The 21,943-nt window shown below is 39.2% G+C and overlaps 1 protein-coding gene across 1 annotated transcript in view; it reads left to right on the top strand.

The window, feature by feature from the left end:
• Window positions 1-21,943, top strand: part of CATSPERE (catsper channel auxiliary subunit epsilon) — a 199,715-nt gene that overhangs the window by 47,346 nt on the left and 130,426 nt on the right. Inside the window, exons 4-5 of the mRNA XM_069069156.1 lie at window positions 1,514-1,578; window positions 5,657-5,723. Of these exons, the coding sequence (XP_068925257.1) occupies window positions 1,514-1,578; window positions 5,657-5,723 (132 nt within the window). The remainder of the gene's footprint in view (window positions 1-1,513; window positions 1,579-5,656; window positions 5,724-21,943) is intronic.

Raw genomic sequence — 21,943 nt, 5'->3', positions numbered from 1 at the left:
AACGTATGTGTGACAACCAACTTTGATAAACTGGACTCTTCTCAGCAATCCAGAGTCATAAGTCAACTCCAAAAGACTCATGATGGAGAGAGATGTTTACATCCAGAGAAAGAATTGAGTTTGAACCCAGATTGAAACAAACTACCTGCTCTTTCTCTTTTTCTTGTTTGGTTTTGTTTCCTCTTTCCCATTATTCATTCCATCCGATACAATCCTTCTTTATAACCTGACTAATGCCTAATGTGAAAGTATTTGTAGATACTATACTTGATTTTATGCCGCCATGGGGGTTGGAGGGGGGAGGGAGAGAAAATTTGAAACTCAAGGAATTGTGGTAATGAATCTTGTAAACTAAAAGTAAAAAAATTAATAAAGACCAAAAAAAAAAAAAAGAGGAAAGGAATTTAACCTGATTTGATCCATTCTTGATCCTTTGCCAGATATTCACCAATAACCAATGCATTTTAAAAGACATTCAGTAATTTTTCCATGTATTGAAGTCAGAGTCTCTGGTCAATAGTTTGTATGTGCCCTCTTTTGCCTTTAAAATAAATTAGAAAAGCATACTTAAAAAAATGGTTGAACAAATTATGCATAGTATATGAACATAAGAACTGATGAAAGGAATGATTCAGAGAATACCTAAAAAGACTTGCATGAACTAAAGCAGAATGAAATGACCAAAACCGGGAGAAAATTTTATATAATGATTATAAATATTTGTCTAGGAAAATAATGTCATAAAAGTTGAACAAACCTAGTTAAGCAGAATCATAATCCCATACATCAACAAAGGAAACAAAGCTAGTTAAACAGACTCTATAGGTAAACTAAAGTCAGGATGAGATTAAATGATGAGTTTGAAAAAACTCATTGTACACTTACAAAACAAGAAGGCTACATTTTAAAGAAGTCATAATGGGCTAATTGACAGGGAGAGATTCACATGTCATGAAGGCTCAGTGTCAGGGAAGTTTTTTCACAAAATCTTTGGGAGAGGTTTTAAAGATGCCACCCAAATGACCTGGTTTGGTTACAAGGACTTCTTTTAGCCATTTGTGAAATCGTCTTGTTCACATGGTGCTTTTTCTGCTATTTATGGAACTTACTGAAATTATTAATAAAATAATAATAATAATAAGGTAGCATATTTTCCCCCTTAGGTTCAGAGTAAAGATTTTTATTGCTGACCTGGTTAAATTATGTGTATTTTTCCCTTCTCCCATTATTTCTTAAATTTTAAAAAACAAAACCAAAGTTATAGGTAGTAGAGAGTCCCACTTTCATATGCAAACCTTTTCTCTGTGTAGGGAAATGTTCTTTTTTGTTACAATGTGTCAAGTTCATAATAAAAGAAAAAATTTAAAAACCAAAGATTCAATTCAGAGCTGAAAGTAAGGACCATATAGATCATCTAGTCAAGTCTGCTCATTTATTTGCAATAAATATTAGATGTTCATGTTAAAACTTAGGGAAAGTGTTTAACAAATGGTAAATTTTCTTTTTACTTTAGTGCGAGAGTCACAGAAATGTTGTGTAGATCTCCAGGTGCTCATTTGATAAGTCCAAACAATAAAGGTAAGGTAAGTTGATTTTAACAATGACTTTTTAAATCTTGAGAAATCATTTTTACTTGTTAAGTCTTATAATGTCTTCTTTCTGAATAACTACCGTTTTTCAATATTAGCTTGTAGACTGCATTTTGGCTACAAAGATATGAAGCAAATTGTAATGTAAAGCATATGGAAACTTACATTGCTGTATAGTTATATGCTGAGAGTTTGAAATTTTATTTATGAGACTGTGTATTTGTACTTTAACATTTTAGTTACTTTAAATATTTTTAGGGGGTGGAACCAAGAGTTAAAGCAGGCACTTGCTTTATCTCCCACTCCAACCATCTCCAATACCTGTAAAAAAAATGACTCTAAACAAATTTTAGAGCTACAGGGCCCACAAAGTAACAGAGAGAAACACATCTCCCGCTGAAGGCAGCCTGGCAGGCCAGCAGGAAGGATCTATTGCACAGGGCTGGGAGCCAAGCACAGTCCAGCATGACCTGTGCTGGCCCAGACCCAGGAGGGTCCTGACCAGCAGCACAGACCAGCCAGAGCAGGCTTCAGGAGAGTGAATCACAGCAGCTGTGGTGGTTTCCAGACTTCTCAACCTATAAACACCAAAGAGAAAGAAAAAGGTCAGTAGGTAACTCTGTTGGAACTGGGTAAGAGAAGAGCTCAGTCTGGTCCCTGTCCCCGGGGCTGCAGGTGCTGCCATGTGGCTGCCTCTGGAGCTTCTGGCCTGCAGATCATAGGGGGACCATGCAACCATTAAGAGGGTAACACTCTTGCTTTGACCTGCTTGGATCTGGGTCACAGTCTTGGGTAACAGTCCTGGGGTGAGGAATGGCAGTGTGCCAGAGCATGTGGTGGCTGTAGAGAAGGTGCCCTCCTCATAGCTCTGACGATGGCAAAACCCCCAGCAATTTGGGACATAACTCTTTCCACTCTGGAAGCAGAGTTCCCACCATGGCAAAGAGCTCAAAAGTCAAGTAATTGGCTGCCAAGATGAGCAAATAGAGAAAGCACAGTCAGACCCTAGAAACTTTTTGGGGGGACAAAAAGGATCAAAACATGGAACAAGAAAAAGACAACAAAGTAAACTCCTGCATCAAAAGCATCCAAGAAAAATATGAATTGGTAACAGGCCATGGAGGAGCTCAAGAAGGATTTTGAAAATGAAGTGGAAGAAAAATTGGGAAGAGAAATGAGAATGATGCAAGGAAATCATGAAAAAAGAGTCAACAGCCTGACTGAAGAAAATAATACCTTAAAAAATAGACTGACTCAAATGCCAAAAGAGGCCCAAAAAGCCAATGAGGAAAAGAATGCCTTAAAAAGTCAAATTGACCAAATGGAAAAGGATTTTCAAAAATTCGCTGAAGAGAATCATGGCTTCAGAATTAGATTGGAGCAAATGGAAGCTAATGACTTTATGAGAAATCAAGATACTATAAAACAGATCCAAACAAATGTAAAAATAGAAGGCAATGTGAAATATCTCATTGGAAAAAACACTGACCTGGAAAATAGATCCAGGAGAGATAATTTAAAAATTACTGGACTACCTGAAAGCCTTGATCAAAAAAAGAACCTAGAAATCATCCGTCAAGAAATTATCAAGGAAAATTGCCCTGATATTGTAGAACCAGAGGGCAAAATAGAAATTTAAAAAATTCACCAAAGGTCTCTTGAAAAAGATCCCAAAAAGAAAACTCCTAGAAATATCATAGCCAAATTCCAGAGTTCCCAGATCAAGGAGAAAATATTACAAGCAGTCAGGAAGAAACAATTTGAGTATTGTGGAAACACCATCAGGATAACACAAGATCTAGCAGCTTCTACATTAAGGGATCAAAGGGCTTGGAATATGATATTCTGGAGATCAAAGGAGCTAGGACTAAAACCAAGAGTCACCTACCCAGCAAAACTGAGTATAATGCTTCAGGGGGAAATGTGGAAATTCAATGAAATAGAGGCCTTTCAAGCATTCTTGATGAAAAGACCAGAGCTGAACAGAAAATCTGACTTTCAAATACAAGAAGCAAGGGGAACATGAGAAGATGAACAGGAAAAAGAAATCGTAAGGAACTTATTAAAGTTGAACTATTTATATTCCTACATAGAAAAATGATAATTGTAACTCATGAAATTTTTCTCAGTATAAGGATAGTTGAAGGGAATATATATATGTATGTGTGTATATATATATATATATTCATACAGATATATGTATGTATAGGAGGGTGTATGTGTGTATAAATACATATGTGAGTGTATTTATATGTGTGTACATGTATACACAGAGGGCACAGGATCAGTTAAATATGAAGGGATGATATCTAAAAAATAAAATTAAGAGGTGAGAGAGGAATATAATGGGAGAAGGAGAAAGGGAAAGATACAATAGGGTAAATTATCTCATATAAAAGAGACAAGAGAAAACTGTTACAATGGAGGGGAATAGCAGGAAGATTGAATTTGGCTTAAGGAAGGAATAACATATAAACTCAATTGGGTATCTTACCCTACAGGAAGGGGATAAGAGGGGAGATGATAGAAGGGAGGGCAGATTGGGGGAGAGGGTAGTTAGAAGCAAACATTTTTGAAAAGGGACAGGGTCAAAGTAGAAAATAGAATAACTGGGAGGCAGGATAGGATGGAGGGAAATATAATTAGTCTTTCACAATATAACTATTATGGAAATGTTTTGTGTAACTACACATGTACTACCTATATTGGATTGCATGTCCTCCCAGTGGGGGTGGGTGAGGAGGGAAGAAGGGAAAGAATCTAGAAATCAAAATTTTAAAAATAAATGTTTAAAAAATCGTTTTTTACATGCAACTGGGAAATAAGATATACAGGCACTGGGGTATAGAAATCCAACTTGCCCTACTAGAAAGTTAGGGGAGGTGGGGGAGGATATAAGAGAGAGCATATTGGGGGAAGGGGTATTCAATAGGCTCGCTATCTTGGGGTGGGGGGTAGGGAAAAGACAGGGAGAAATTTTGTAACTCAAAATCTTGTGGAAATGAATGTTGCAAACTAAAAATAAATAAACAAATTGAAAAAAAAAACCTTAAAAACAAAAACCAAAAAAAGAAATGAACTCTGGAGATTAAAGCATCTTTTTTTTCACTTACATAATTTTTTTTTTAAATCAGGTAAAAAATGAATAGGCTCTTATGGTTGTAGCACAGCCAGTTTCATTGATATAGAAAGACTGAGTTGAGGTTTTTTGTGGAGGTTTTGTTTTGTTTTGTTTTGTTTTGTTGCTGCCTTGGCACCAGGATAGTAGTGATATGTAGCAGTAGAACTATATGATAGTATAGTATGAGAGTACTATGATAGTAGTAGATTGAATCATTCAATATGTTCTCTCCTCTTTGACTTCCTTGAGTACAAAGACTGTCTTGCTTTTCTATTTGTGTCTCCAGCACTTAGCACATTGCTTGGCTCCTATTAAGTTCTAAAATATTTTTAATTCATTCTTTCAAAAGTGGTAATGGAGATCTCACCTGTTTTCCTGCTATAGACTTCTAAACACTTAGGTGAAAGGGATAAAAGAAAAATAACCTCTTGGCACATAATCCTGTTTGCAATTTCTCTTTTTCCTTTCTTTTCTGCATTCTTTTGACCTGTTTTTGCTTTGATGCTCTGTTCATAAACACAGTAGAGATAAAAGCAGCCTTTGGAATATATATCTAATGTCAGGTTTGTTTAATATTTAAATTTTGCAGATTATTAAATTAATAAAATATAAAATAATTAATAAAAATATTAAATTTAAATATTGCAGAAAAGAGGACAACAGTGAACATCAAATTATTTTGTATTTATTATTGATGTAGAGATAAGTTTTTTTTGCCAGTTATTAAAAAGCTTTGGTAAATGGTATAATTTCTAGATTTCTTGTTTACATTTTGGAATTTGTCTATGACTGTTTTGGTTATTCTGAATTATTTTGAGTTTTTCTATTTCTTACATTATTCATCTAGAAAATAAGGATTAAGATTATATTGCTAGTGTTGTTTTTATTTTAAAATTATCTCAGAGCACATATCAATCCCATTTCTCCTTTATTTCTTTCTACTCAGAAGAAGAAGAGCGCTATTTATTTGTGGATCGTTCTACTAAGTGCTTTATGTGGTATTTTACACTAAGGTAATAACTTTTTAAAACCTTTATAGGTAACATTTATATAGCACTTTGAAGTTTGCAAGGTATTTTACATACATTATCTCACTTGATCTCATTGATATGTTTATGTGTTCAATTTTTTTTTATGCTCCATGTGGATAGGTCATTTTGTGCTTTCTAAACTAGCTTCCCAGTCACTGCTGTGATTGGGGAAATCTGAAATAACGATGGAAACCAAGGTTCAAGGTTATGAGTGTGTCACTTTATTAAGAAATACTTGCCAATTGCATAACAAATTGGGGTCAGGACTCCTTGGCTTGGCACTGGACCCCAAATATAGGGGGAGAAAGATTTTTTTTGGAGAGGAAAGGCAAGGCAATTGGGTTTCAGTGACTTGCCCAAGGTCACACAGTTAAGTGTCAAGTGTCTGAGGCCGAATTTGACTTTAGGTCCTCCTAACTTCAGGGCTAGTGCTCTATTCACTATGCAACCTAGCTGCCCCTGGGAGACAGATTTTTATGCATTAAAAGAAAACAAATAACAGTATATAACCGGGATACAAGATTAGGTCATCTGATTTCTTTTTTTTTTTTTTTAAGCAATTGGGATTACGTAACTTGATCAAGGTTACACAGCCAGTTATTTTTGTGTGGGTGCCAAGTATCTGAGGCCGGAACCAATCCTCTTACTCACTGTATCACCTGGCCACCCCTAGGTCATCTGATTTCTAATTAGAAGAAAAATTAGGAGTTTTCTGAGTAGGGAAGGAAAAAATAACTGACTGACCAGTATGAGGCCAGTTTTCAACTACATTTTGAGATGTATGTGAGAAACACACTTGTGGGGATCATAGGACTTCCCAGATAAGGTCAGGGAGTAAGCCCAGGTGAGCTGCCACTGCCCACTGCTTCCCTGGTTGCAAGCCCTCAAGAATATCCATGTGATAGACCCATTCTCACAGAAAGAACTCAGAAACAAATTGGGCAGAGGAAGGTGTTTATTACACTTCTCAAAGGAATCGGGTGTGCTGCTCCCAAAGAGCACATACACCCATGCAGAAGCAAAAGCAAGCTTAAATATTGTTAGTCATATCCCTCCCATCAGAGTCAGGATTGGTCCAGACTCCTCAAGGTTACATTCCCTCCTTAGTGTATTTCCCCCTTCCTGGTGATGCATCCCATGACCAGAAAATGGTGGAAAGCTCTACCTTAAGGTGAGTCAGTTAATATACATGAGGCTAATTACACAGCTGCAGTAGAGAGAACACTTGTTACTGGGGCATGACCCCTCTGGTCTGAGCTGTTTGTCATGTCCCAGCCTTCCTATTTCCCCTGAAGCCAGGATGTACTCAACTACCATCTTTGCAAAACAAGAAAGGCTTATCACAAGCTCCCAACAGCCTGGGAGCATTTACCATTTCTTAATGGGAGTAAAACAACATACAAATAATCTCCATTCTTACACATATAATTGTGAGAAAACTTGCATTAATCTTCAAATCTGACTGGGTTTCTAGTCAGCATAAACTAGGTCCTTATTTAAGGGTCTCTAAGCAACAGATGGTGCTAAGGTCCAACTTCCCAGCCATGCAAGTCTGGGTTCAAGCAATGCAATAAAATTTTCTCACAATTCTCATAACTGAATAGTTTTCTTACAAAGCAGAAATAGGAAAGGGAACCAAGTTAGATTCAGAATTGTCACAAAATGGAGTCAGTGTGGTTCTTTCAGTTTCCACAATTTTCTCAATTCCCCCTTTGGTTCATGAGAGGAGGGATCAGCCCACTCCCCTCATAGATCATTCATCTGTAAGCCAAATTTATAAGGTTTTTAATGTGCTCATGCTCACCATCAACATTATGTACCAAGGAAAGACCACTGGAAAGCATCCTTTTGCATAGAAAAGTCCAAAGGTCCAGCCTGCGCTGCTACTGCTGTTCCTGTGTCATGGAATTTGCACAGCCTGGTTTGTAATTCCTGTATATAAAAAGCAAAAGAGGTATTTCCTCCTAGTAATGATGTATATACTGGGGGAAAAGGTTTCTCTTGGATGGGAGAGGAAGGTAGGCACTCTCCAAACAGCACTTCAGAAGGAGATATATGTAATTTCTCACTTTGTCCTGCAGCACAAATAGAATGATGCGAGGAGGAGAACATCAGACCATTTTAGATGTCTCGGTACACAATTTTTCAACTGTCATTTTAAGCTCCTTACTCATACTCTCACCTTGGCCTGAGATTGGGGGTGGTAAGGTGTGTGGAATTATGGAATCACTCCTAGAAAATAGTGGATTTAGGATAAGATAGAATGGGTCTAGGACAGGGGTGGATGCCCTTGTCAGAGTCAATTCAGGCTGGTAGGCTGAAGTGAGAGACAATCTCCTTAAAGAGTATTTTAGCAACAAATCCACCTGTGGCATGAAAGCCTGGAAAGGTTTTTCCTGGGTGAATGATATAACAAGTCAGACTCTATACTATCTAGTCTTAGGCATGCAGATTAAATCAATTTGTAAATGCTCAAAGTGTGTATAAGCTAAGGGATGCCCACTATAGGCTTTGCCAGGGAAGGTATGTTGGTTATAAGCCTGGAAAGTAGGCAAAGAGGCACATACATGGCAGCTATGTTGGTGAAGCCTGGGGCAATCCAAGTTCTCATAATGGAATCCACAATTCCTTGAGTGCCAAAATAGCCCCTCCTGTGAACTAATAAACATACCTCATGATAGAAACTCCAGGGAAGGAATGATTTGTCCTGCAAAGACACCCAGACCCTGACAACTGGTTTTGCCTTATATAGTTGTTTCCACTTCTCCACTTCAGAGTTATCATAGGAAAGAAAGATGTTCTCATCACCAGAAGGCAGCATGATTGCTTGACTGCAACATTAGCACGATCAGTCCCTCTTGAAACATGATCAGTCCCCTCCCGTGTGGAATGGAAGAATGTTCAAGGCAGCAGAAAGTTTTGATGATATTAAAAATTCCCTCTGTAAGACTTATACGAACTGATGCTGAGTGAGAAGAGTAGAACCAGGAGAAATTTGTACACAATTACAAACACAACGTATGTGTGATGACCAACTTTGACAGACTGGACTCTTCTCAGCAATGCAGTGATATGTCAATCCCAAAAGATTCATGATGGAGAGAGATGCCTACATCCAGAGAGAGAACTAGAAAGAACTGAATTTGAATCCAGATTGAAGCAAACTACCTGATCTTTTTCTTTTTCTTGTTTGGTTTTATTTCCTCTTTACCATTTTTCATTCCATCTGATACAATCCTTCTTTATAACCTGACCAATGTATAATGCAAAAGTATTTACAGATCCTATACTTGATTGTATGCTGCCATGATGGGGGGGTGGAGCGAGGGGGACAGAATGTGAAACTCAAGGAATTGTGGAATTGAATCTTGCAAACTAAAAGTAAACAAACAAATTAATTTTAAAAAAGAAAGAAAAAATTAAGAATAAAATAAATAAATAAATAAATTCCCTCTGTAGCCAGTGTGGCAGATATCAAATGTATATTTGTATAGATTGTGGACTTTTTTTCCTCTGGCACACCTGAATAAGGGCCATGAGTTCAGCAGCCTGAACCCTGAGATTAGAGGGCATACAAACTGACCTGAAGATATCAAACTCAGAAACTATATCAGCACCAGTATACTGGGAACCATCTCTCATAACAGATGACCCATCTGTATAGAAAATAAAGTCAGAGTTTTCTAGAGGAGCATCAAAAGGATCATTACAGGGCTTTTCAGCCTTGTCTGCTACAGAGGCACAGTTATGGAATGGCTCTCCAGAGACTGGTAAATCAGGGAGCACTGTGGCAGGGATGAGTGAGAGGGCAAGAGTAAGAGGGCCTCAACTTCGTGATTGCACTGCTTTATCAAAAGGGAGCCCCAAACCAAATTACAAGCCTTGTCCACTGAAAGGGCAGTGGCAGCTATGGCTCAGAATCAAACAGCAGAATAATAAGTTATTGGGCTCAGAGTGTGACCTAATGCTTGAGGTAGGACAACAGAAACCCTACCCCACCCCTGCACATGTATAAAAAGAGTGAAGGACCTATTGGGAGCCCCAATACAGGGCCCTTTTGAACTCCAACAGAGTTAAGAGATGTTGATCTAGCTGCAAAGGTTTCTGGAACATAGTTTTTAGAGCAACAAGGGTACACTGAAGAAAGGTATCCATTGTTTGCAGTGTCCAGCTGCTCCAAATATAACCCTCAGTTGCCCCTTCATGGAAGGTACAGAGAGTTAGGACATTTAGTTGTTTAAGAACTACATTGCCCTATGATGGTAAGTATCAGTTTCTTGCAGAAAGAAGATGCTTATAGGTTTCCTCTCTTCTTTGGGAGATTTAAGTCTAGTCAAGACAGGGTGAGTAAGATGGAGGTGCAAAAAGCAAGAGAAGAGACGGAGGAGGTGAAGAAGGGGCTACAATTGGTAGAGAATGCTCAAGAACAGGAGAGATAGCCAGAAAAGGTTGCACTGGGGCAGAGGAAGATATAGGAATGGGGAAGAAACTGGCAAGGCAAGATAGAGAGATGGAATGAGAGCAGAGGAGAAGGCCATCAAGGAACTGAAGATGAAAGGATTAAAGTAGAGTAGAAAGTCAGAGGTGAGGACAAAGGAGCAAGAGGGGGTAAAGAAATGGGAGAGGAAAAAGATAAAACAGGGTAGAGATCTAGAAAGATAAAATAGGGTAGAGATCTAGAAAGGTCAAGAAAGAGAGGACACCTCAAAAGGTATTGATCAGATGCCATCAGGTGACTTAAATTGAAAGGATCAGTTAATTTGCTCCATCAATATCAGTATTGTAGTTTGTGTTTTTATCTGGTATGACTAAATCTTTCAGCAAATGATAGTCAAAGGTACCAAATTGAGGTGAAAATAATTTATTGGCTGAATTTTTCCCCATTGCAAACCAGATAACATAAAATCGAATTGCTTGTTTTTTTAGTCATCTCTGGCTCAGTTGGGAAATCTCTCTTATCCCATGCATCGAGGAGTTTTTCTAAGGGAGTTCCTTTCGGTATGCTATTTTTGCTACCTTTAGCTTCCATCATATTAAAAAAAAAATTCTTAAATGTGGCCTAGGAAAAATTTGCAAGACACACAGATAAACAGAGTTGATGAACCTTTGGGGAGTGTCCCCACAAATTTTAGTTAAGACAGTAAATATGAGGTATCCTCACTCGTATTAGTTTGAGGCTTCAGTAGAAACCTCTGAATTTTACTTTTTCTTGTCAAGTAAAGTACCTCTTCTAATTAGAAAATTTTAAAATATTTTTTGCTGGTTCAATTTCCAATTTAGATACTTGAGTGACTAATAGAGATAAGGTCTCTGAGAGTGTCCTTCTAAGGTTTTAATTGTTTGGGGGGTTTTTGTTTGTTTTTTTATGAATCCCTCCTGAGGGGCTGTGTGGCTTACCTTAATGGCATTGCCCCAGGCCTCACTACTCAAAGTTCAGGAACTGCTAGCGGGAATCCCTCTGATTACCCATGGTGTTCAAACTGGAGATCAGTTTTTAGCACCAGAATTGATGGTTAAGGGAAAACTTATGAGTTATTCAGAAACACTGTGCTTTTGGCATCAGTGAAACTTTCTGGGAAGATGTAGGCTTCCCCTATTGACCCTTGACTTCTACAACTGAGTTGACAGTGTCATGCCCTTCAAGCACAGGTGCCACTGCCAATAGATTCAGTCCTTTTGTCTGGGGAATCAGTTTATGAGCTAATAGAGGATAGATAGTATTAGAGCCAAACCTGGAGACTCTCTCTCCTTAAACAAATTAAAGGAACAATTGTCATGTAACAAATTCTACATACCACTGATAAAATTCACATCTAAAATATGCAAGCATGTCACTGCTATTCTCAGTTTGGTCGCTAGATGTCTGGAGAGGCCATGTTATACTACCCTTTCCGGCTGATCAGGCTATGGGAGGAAAACAACTTGATTTACACAGACAAATACCAAAAAAAAAAAATGTTTTTGATTAACACCAATCCTCAAGTTGGGGTTCTTCCCTAAGGGAAAAAAATTGCCTATGTATTGACAGTTATTTCCAAATTATCACACTGAACACAAAACATACCCCAGGACAAGCGTAGACAGACAAAACTGGCCCCAATGGGGCACTTGCCTCCTAGCCCAGAGAAGATTCGGATTTGAGAGGAGGGTAAGTTTACAACCACAGGTCTCTAAAAGAAACCCTCCCTTTGGGTGAAAAATTTTGCCAGGGCCCAAAGAAAAAAAGAAGGATTCTACTAAGAGAGTCTGGGAAGCCAGGATCCCTCCCCCAATCTCAGTGGGATCTTCAAAACTGTGGTGAATAAAATGCAATAAAGGTAAACTAAGGTACATTCTCTGAGCAAAATCAGTTTATTAACAGTGACACATATAACTGTTAACAAAATGGATCACTCTGGCAACCTCAGTAAAGACCCCTGTGAGAAGGGGCAGGACAGGTGGGGGGGAGGGGGTTGGAGGTCAGCCTGGATAATTGGGGAACATTACAAGTGACTACAGCTAGGAAAAATGAGATGGCATTCAGGTATGGCTGATCACATCCCTCTCTAACAGTTAAGGAATGCTAATTATTTCATGGGACTAATCTGCCTCTTGTAATCTTGGCTAGGAGGCCAGAATGAGCCAATTTGATCTCCACCAAGAGGAGATAGTTTGATATACTAGTTTAATACAGTTTGAGGTCTATTCCTCCCTCATCCATATTTCTTTTCATCATTTCTCTTGATATTCTAGATCTTCTGTTGTTCCAAATAAAATTTTATAATTTTACGAAGCTTTGTGAAGTATCCTCTTGGCAATTTCATTGGTATAGCATTAAGCTTATAAATTAATTTGGTAGTATTGTCATTTTTTATTATATTGGATTAGTTATTTAAGTAGTGAATCTATACAAATCTTTTGTGTATTTTGGGGATCCTTAAGTTGTCTCTACACATCTTGTCTTCAAGATCAGTATGTTGTGTTTGCATAGTGAGCATATTTTCCTATTATGTTCTTGGGGTTTTTTGCTTCTTTTCTTCTAGATTGTCTTCCACTTCTATGTATTTGTATTTCTAATCTATCGTTTATTTCTTTGGTGAGGCTTTCCACCACAGATTCAAGTTTTTCTATTTTGCTCATTATTTTTGGTATTCAGGACATAAATTCTGCTCTCATAATTGCATTTCTCTTTTTACAGTATTCATTCATAGATGCCATATCTGTTTACTAGATCAGGAGGCCACATTTTTTTGTTGGTAGTTTGATTTATTTGCTGTGTTCAAGGTCTCTGAGATTTCTTCTCCCTGGAATCTTTAATACTGTAAGTCTTCCTCCCCACCCTCCACCCCCATTATTTTCCATATTGCTCACTTCCAATTCCCTCCCCTCTGATGGTGATTTCCTTAGGAGATGGATCCCAAAGGGTCTCAGTCTCCTCCCACACTGGGAAATCCACAGATCACCAGCCTAGGTCTCTACCCCAGTTGACCTTTCTGTTGTCAGCACTGGCCTGAGCTAGTTTGTGCTCGTCTCTACAGTTTGGTGGAATGCTGTACAGCTCCCCACATGCATAGTGTCCTGTCCTAGTGACCTGTCACACTCCCTCTCTTCCTTAATTCTTTGGCCTCTCACTGGCAGTTCAGAGACTACTTTCACCAGCACCGGATGTTCAGAGCTACCAGTTGTTCAGAGCTTTAAAGTATTGGTGCTTTCAGACTGTAGCCCCTGGAAGACTTCTGCTCCTGAAGTGCTGTGGCCAAGCTGGCTGCTGAGTCCCAAGAAAACTTCTACAGCCTGAATTTAGGGTCTCTGAGGCACTGGAAAGGAGGAGGAGGAGGAGGTACCAGGATAATGTAATGGGAATGGGAATTTAATATCTTCCCTGCCCTTAGGCCCTTTGATAGGCTTAAGTGCACCTGGAGCCTGTGGCAGGAGGCTTGTTTTTCAGGAGATACTTTGTGATTGGGCAGTGGGTCAAGAGGGTTGTTACATTCTCTGAGCCAGGAGAAGGCTATATAAACCCTGATTTGAGGCTTTGTTTTGGGGCTCACTTTGACAAATGTTGTGTGATTTGACCAGACAAGACTCTGGGCAGCTGTTTAACTCCCCGGCTTTGAAAACCCAGATGTTGATGCTTCCCTCTCTGGTAACTGACTAGGTATGAATGTAATGGTTGGACAGTTGGAGGCCTGTCTGTTTGAAATGTTTCTCTGTCTTGTAACTTCTGCTTGTAACCCGTCTGTATGCTCTGAAGTTTGGGGCACTGACCTTTTTCCCCTGAACTAGGTAAATGATATGTTTGATTGATTAAAGCAAGATTGTTAACCCATTTTGAGTTGCTTTCCTTTAGAAAAGCAGATCTAAGAACCTGTGTTGGCAGCCACCCTGGGTATGTGGGGGTTCTTGTTGCTACAGATATAGGGGTGGGTTTTGATGTAAACCTGTGTCATGTCCTTGGGTCTGCTAGTGCATCCTCTCACATTGCCAGTAGGATATGAGGTGAAAGAGACATGCTGAGTGAATATATAGGTCAGTGAATGTCAGTTCCTGGGTTTGGGTTTATTTGTTTGTTTATACCGTTTTATATTCTTCGTGTCCTAGACCATGGAAACAGCTGAAATTGCTTTATCTTTAGCATATAATTTCTATTCAGGGGAGGTCTGAGAGGTTATAGGAATCAGAGAAAGTGTCTAGTTCACCATCCTGTTGCTCACATGGCCCAGAAGTCCCTCCAATTGATTTTTAATACTTTTCAGAGGTTCTTTATTTAATATAACTTTATTTTATTGTGATGGGTAAAGAAGATATATAATGTCTATTTGTATGTATATACATATGTACATATATATGATATGGACAGTTCTCACCTCACATAAATTTTAATTATGCAAATTTGACCCCTGGTGGGCTGGCATCAAGATCCTCACTGGCCCAGGCTCTAGCCTGTCCTGGCAGCAGGCAGTGGCAGGGACTGCAGCAGTGAGACCAGTACAGCCCCATACCAGGGATCCTTCTCTCCTGGCAGTGAAGCCTCTCCAGCTGAGGGCGTCCCAGGCACTGAAGTCACTTTGGCGGTGAGTCTGTTGAGCTGCAGAGAGGACAGAGACCTGAAGAATCCATGAGGGCAATGGGAGTTCTGTGGAATGGTCCACTTTATTAAGCAAGAACTGGCTGTACTCTGCTTTTCCAAGGTTTTTATGTGTCCATGGAAGGATAGGAAACATGAATACCCCTTTCTACTTCCATTCAATAATCATCTGAGAGATCTAAAATTCTATTCAAGTCCTTAATTTCTTTTTTTGTTTGCTTAGATTTATTTTGGGATAATAGGGATAAGTTGAGGGCCCCCCATCATATAGTTTTGTTGTCACATTCTCCTTGTAATTCATTTAGTTTTTAAAAGCTATGCTCTTGCATATAAATCTTAAGTACTGAAATTCAATTCACTGTATGTTTCCTTTCAGCAAAATATGGCTTCCCTCTTTATCATTTTTAATTGTTTTTGTTGCTGCCTTGTCTGAAACCATAATTGTTATCCCTGCATTTGTGTACGTTGATGTGAAGCATAAGAGTTTATTCCAACCTCCTATTTTAACTGTGTGAATCTTTATATTGCAAGTATATTTCTTGTAAACAACATACTGTTAGATTTTACTTGCTAATCAATTCTTCTAACTTCTTCCACTTTATAATAGGAGTTCATTCTATTCATTCATAGTTATGACATAATTGTTTCTTTCCATTCATTCTGTTCTATGCCTGCTAAGTGGTACAGTGTGTTTTTTTTTAAAAGCAATAGGGGTTAAGTAACTTGCTCAAGGTTACACAGCCAGTTATTTCTGGGTGTGGTGCTGAGTATCTGAGCCCAGATTTGATCCAGGTCATCTCCAGTACTGGAGCCGGTACTCTTACTCGCTGAGCCACCTGGCCGCCCCAGTACAGTGTGTTATACCAATAAATCAGCCAGTGAGACCATTTAGAATTTTAAGCGGAGTTTAATGAGCTGGCGACTGCCAAGGATGAGCACAACCAAAATTAAGCAGAGATGCATATACTTGGGGCTTATATAGACAAAAGCCACAACATAACTGTTACCAAGGGGAAACCACAACTTGACAGTTTTTATGAGCAAGCAGGGGAAATACAGAAGCCAAAAGATAGCAATCAGTTCATTGCCTAACAACCCATTTTTGCCCAACTGAACTGAAAAGTTCCCTAGTCTATTCTGGGATTGGAGGGGGTTGTAGGTTAACTAGTGGGATGGGGTATTCTGCTTGGTAGACTTCTCTGGTGGGTTCAAACAAGTCACACATGGCGGGCCTTTTCTGGCAGGTTTGGGCAGGTTTGTCTTGTTGGTGAATCTCCTAGGAGACCAGGAGGACAGGTGTCGGGCTGGTTTCCTAGGCGAGCTTACTCAAGGAAGGGAGGGATGGGGGATGCTCCCAGAATGGAGGTTATTACAAGTGGACAGAAAGCCACTGCCTTTGGGGTCAGGAAGACCCAAATTCTAATCCATCTTCAGACTATAACTAGCTGTACCTGAGCAAGTAACCCTGAGCAAGTTATTTAATTTCTGTCTGCTTCAGTTTATTCAACTCAAATAGGGATAATAATAGCACCAATGTTGTTGTGAGGATCAAATAAGATACTTTTTGTAAAGCATTTAGCACAGTGGCTGGCCCATTTTTGACACTTAATAATTACTTATCTCCTTCCTTCCTTTAATTCTCTTACATTTTTTCTCTATACTCTCCTCTTCTTGTGTTTTGTGCTTTCTGTGGGATGAGATAAAGGGTGTCCTAAAACTGTTATGCATTGTTACCTTGAGTACTTACATAGGATTTTACCCATATTGGTAGATTTGTAGACATGAACTGTGTTCAGGGTTCTCTGAGGAAATTCTGTATGGGCACAAAACAAGGCAAAGAAACATGTTTGGTGAAGAATCACAGATTGAAACTTTCCATGTCAAGGAAAGTAGACCTGTTCACCACAATTGTGTGATTTCCTCCAAGGATATTCAGAAACACCCTGATATGAACCAGGTTCAGTTTGGGACTGCCTCTTAGGCTCATTTTGCCAAAACCCAGTTTCCTCTGGTAACTTCATAATATAACTTATGTCTAAGCCTTCACAGATGTGAGTAATAGGGCCCAATATACTATTTAAGTATCCATAATAATAATTTACAGGTATAGGGCACTCTTTGTTCCACTTTGTAGAAAGTGGCAAACAAAGCAAAGTCACAAAGTAGTCCACAAACAGTTAACTAAATTCCTTGTCAAACCCTAAGACACCAGTGGGTTCCATCTCCACTCCAGGGGCCCATCCAGGCTTCTATACTTATCATACTACTCTAACAGGTCAGTTGCTCTGACAAATTGTCTACTTAAGACAAAACAGAGAACAACCCTGCTTGCTAGTGTCACTCTCTCATTCTCTTCTGGTCTCTGAGTCCCATTTGCCTAGTTTCATGATACACATATTCCCTTCCTTCCCTTAGTTGACTAACATGAACTTGATCTTCATAGTCTCATATCATCTTTGAAATCTCTCATTTACCTGGATTTACAAATATCCTTAACAATGTTGTAACATTGCTGCCCTCAACCTGGTTGATAGATTGATGATTAGAAAACTGTTGAGAAGTGAGATATGGACAAAAGAGACTGGCTAAAGGATATAGCTTCTCTGGTCAAATTTTGCCCAGAATTGACTTTAGTAGAGATATCCTATGGTCCTTCATTATCCTCATTACAATTCCCTCCCCCATCACTCAGCATACCTTCCCCCCATCGTACTTTACATAGCTAAACACCAGCTATAATTGGGGAAGGAACCAAGATGTAACTCTATTACTGGGAAAGGTGAGAAAATTATCCATGCTCTTGTTACCACCTCTTCCCAGGACCAGAGCCTCGTTCACTAGGGAGGATAAGTAAATCACCAGGTGAAATGGGGTGAAGTTCCCAGCGCTTGTTGGGAAGAGCTAAGAAAATGAATAATCCCTTAACTTCAGTCAGACACTTGGACCCAACCCAGGACTTAACTCTCAGAGTAGGTGAAAAAGCAGCAAGTTACAAGTCAACAAAACCAGCAAACAGGGCTCTGAATGTAACTGCTATTGATTACTAGGGATGGTGAGAAAATCAAGAAAACCTCAACCTTCCATAACCACTGAGAGTCAAGATACCAAGACTGCCATATGACCAGAGCCTCAGCCCCTGTAAAGAGTAAAGAAGCGATCTATAGCCCTCCATCACCACTGAGCAATGCTTGATAAAGATGTTGCTTGCTCAGAAGGGAAAAAAAAATCAGTATTGTGAGAATTATTATATAAATAAGAGAAGTTTATCTAAATGTATAAAAATAATGTGTATATGTGCATATATATATATATATGAATTATATAAGAAAGATTTTTAAGATAACACAGGGCTATGAAAGTCCAAGTTAGTCGACCAAGGGAAAGAGGCAAATGTATATATCATGAATGTGTGCAAAAAGGTAGACAGACAGAATTCAGAGTCAAGGAAAGAATGAGAGAGTGATACTAACGGGTGGGGTTGCTATGCTTTTTCTTATGTGGAAGGTTGATCAGGGCAACCAAACCCTTAATGTGGAACTATAAGTCTAGAGACCTGTGCTGGAGGGGGTTTGAAATTAGGGGTCTTGGGTTCCAATTTCATCTCTGCCACTTGCTGCCTGTATGACTTTGGACAAATTATTTCACTTCCCTGTGCCTCAGTTTCCTCATCTTTAAAATTAGGATATTAAACTAGATGACTTCTAAGAGCCTTTGCAGCTCTCAATCTATGCTCCTGTGATGGCCTCTCACCACCTGGACCTTGTCTAAGAGCAGGGCCACAGATAGCAGTTTGAGCACATCTCCCACAAGTAAGCATCAAATATCCTATTGCTATATTGTGAGGAGGCAAAGAACCTAAGGTCAAATGTGAATTAAATCAAGGCCCCAGGATACTTATTACCAAGTATTTCCTATCCCAGTTTCCCAATCCAATTGCTTCCCTCTCCCCTGTGTTAGGAGGAAGAAAACAATCTGATCCCTCCCTCCATCATCATACGACCTTTTGGATGGAAGCTTCAAACAACTCATACTTTGCTATCACTCTTTTCCAATCCCTAGGTTTCAGAATCACAAGCTGTAATGGGAATGGGAATGGGAAGATCTTCCCTGCCCCCTTATAGGCTGAATGTAGTCACATGGAGCCTGTGGTAGGAGGAGTTTGCTGAAGGGTGGAGCAGAGCCCACAGGAAGCAAAGAGTCAAAGCTTTTAGAGCTGGAGGGAGGAGAGGACGGCACCCAAGGAGACAGCTAGGCTTATGAGTGTTTCTTTGCCCCCTGTTGTGACAGCTAGGCTTGTGAGTGTTTGTTGGTGAGAAGCTACGGGACGGTGTGTCTCCCTATTGTACTATGGTATATTAATTTCTTTGTTGCTATGATGGATTCAGTTCCCTGGTGTTGGGATTTGGCTTTCTGGTGTCTGAATAAATGTTTTGCTTCTATCTTATGTATGGAGAGTCTATTATATTTTGCAATTGAGAACTATGCCAGCATATTTGTAGTCACTCTCAGTGCTGTGAATATTTTGTTGGCACTATGTAAGCTACTCAAGCAAAACCTCTTTTATCCTACTGCCAGCCCCTGTTCCTTCATCCTCATCTAACTTAGCCTTACCCCTCATGCTCTGCCCTCCCTTCTATTGCATTCCTTAAACAATAAGGGTAAAAATTGTTTTACCTTACTATTTAAAAAAAAAACTTCCTTCCATCTTAAACCTCTTTGTTCCATACCTCTTCCATCTTCTTGCATTCACAAAAACCTGGCTTTCCTCAGAATATCCTATATCCGTGGCCTTTCTCTCTACTCCAGGCCTTCCTCCCAAGACTTTCTGGCATATACTCTTCCAAAGAGGAAGAGATGACATATTCCTTGTCCATCCAGATATATGGCCCTATCTGGATACTAATTGTTATCTACCAGTCCCCAAGTCATTTTCCCTTTTTTTTTCTCAAACAGTTTAGCACCTGGCTAACAGTTTTCTTCTCCAATTCATAATCCTTCATACTTGGAGACTTCAACATACATCCTGTTGTCTCCTAAACACTCTCTCAGTTTCTTTGTTTTCTCCAGCTCCCTGTACTCTTAGGTTCTTGGTCACACACAGGATTGTATGTGATTTTACCATCACCCATAGCTATTCATCCTCCATTATGAATGATCTGACATGTTTCTGCCTTGCTACAACCGCCTATCCTTTCATCTCTTTTCTGCCTGGCTCCTTCAAAATCCTCACTGCAGCATCCATTCACATCTTTTTTTCTTTGGTCTTAGCCCTACTCTGCTTTCAGTTTCCTCCCTTCACAATCTTAACCCTGAAGCTAACTCCATTTCTTGACAAAGTAGTGATGAACTCAAGATGAAGAACAAGACATATATTTTTGGACACAGCCAATGAGGGAATTTAATTTGCTTGACTGTGTATTTGTTGCAAGGGCTATGTTGTTGCTTTTTTTTTTCTTTTTTCTGAGGGGAAGAAGTAGGAGGATGGGTTGGAGGGATATGAATAGTTTAGGGGAAAAAAAGTCATTGAGTTATTATCCTTTTTTTCTTTTTAAATGAAGAGAATACAAAGGAGGCCAGAAAGAAACAGAGCAAGTTTAACAAGTTATAAGCTAAACTTATATACTTGAAAAGAAAAACAAGTTATACATAAGTGAGATCTTCAGTTTCATATATAATTCTATTTTTCTTTTCCATTATGTATGTGGAAATGTCCATTTGATTTGGTATTTACTAAATGCAGAATAAAATTTTTTAAACCCTATGGGTAAACTCTATTACTATACACTGCTCTCAATTCCTTTGTCCTCTTATCTCATTACTACACATGCTTTGCCAAACTATAACCCTGTACTCTCTCTCTCTGCTCCTCTTCTGCTACTAAATATATCTAGAGAAAGTCACACAAGCATGCTAACTAGGACTAATAGAAATATGTATTATCTGATCTGAACTGGGCCCTCACTGTGGAATGGTAATATTTATTCTCCAGTTGACTTTCTGGCATTCCCTGACAGCAGCTGTTCCAGACTTTCTCTTCTCTCTTCAAACCTTCTGCAATATATCTTCCTTTTGCTCTGTAGTTACCAAAGAAAATGGGCCATATGATGACTGAGATCTCTCTTCTTTGGTGCTCAACACTCCATATTTCCCTCTACTTTGTTTCACTTTGATGAGGACTTAGTCCTCTCTCTGAGGTTGACTCCTCTACTTTTGCCCTTGGTCTCCTCCCTCTTAAAATGAAATAATATGGGAGAGCTAGGTGATGCAATGAATAGAGCACTGGCCCCGAAGTCAGGAGACCTGGGTTCAAATCTGGCTTCAGACACCTGACATTTAACTAGCTGTGTGACCTTGGGCAATCATTTAACCCCAATTGCCTGGCCTCCCCCCCAAAGAAAAAGTTTTTTATATAATGAAATAATATTTGGAAAAGCACTTAGCACAGTGCCTAGCACATAATAGGGGCTATGTAAATGCTCATTCCCTTCCTTTTCCCTTCCTCTCAGGTTTTTTTCTGGGAGTCTGCCCCTTTGATCCTCCTTTCTTTCTCCCTGTCTCTTTGCCTCTGTCTCTATTTCTTGGTCTCTCTGTCTCCCTTTTTCATTTCCTCTCCCCTTCCCTGCCCCTTTTATTTCAGTCTCTTCATCTATTGCCCTCAATCCAACCTAGCCTTTTTCCTGAGTTCTAGTCTTCCATCATCAACTGCCTGTGAACATTTCAAACAAGATATCCCCTAGACATCTCAGATTCAACAAAACCAAAACTGAACTAATTATTTTCCCAAAAAAATCATTCCTTTCCACAGAGTTCTTCCACTTTCCCAGGTTTGTGACATTGGTGTTATCCTTGACTTCTCATTCCCTCTCATCCACATAGTCATCAAATATTGCCATTTCTATCTCCACAACATCTCTCTCATCTCTTCCCTTCTAAATATTCACAAAGCCACCATATTAGTTTAGGCTCTCATCATCATCTCTTATTTGGACCATTGCATTGACCTTTTAATTGGTTTCCTTACCTCAAATCTCTCTTCACTTCACCCAGTCTGTCTTCCATACAGCTGCCAAAATAATATACAGATGTGGAGATGTCACTCCTTCAATAAATACATTCCAGTGGTTCCTCAGTTCCT

This window comes from Petaurus breviceps, unplaced genomic scaffold (assembly GCF_028583685.1).
Source record: "Petaurus breviceps papuanus isolate PSGF00001 unplaced genomic scaffold, PetGlider_PUasm1.0 90778, whole genome shotgun sequence".
Taxonomy (NCBI): domain Eukaryota; kingdom Metazoa; phylum Chordata; class Mammalia; order Diprotodontia; family Petauridae; genus Petaurus; species Petaurus breviceps.
Note: the sequence above shows the minus strand (reverse complement) of the source record. Positions and strands in the feature narration are given on the sequence as shown.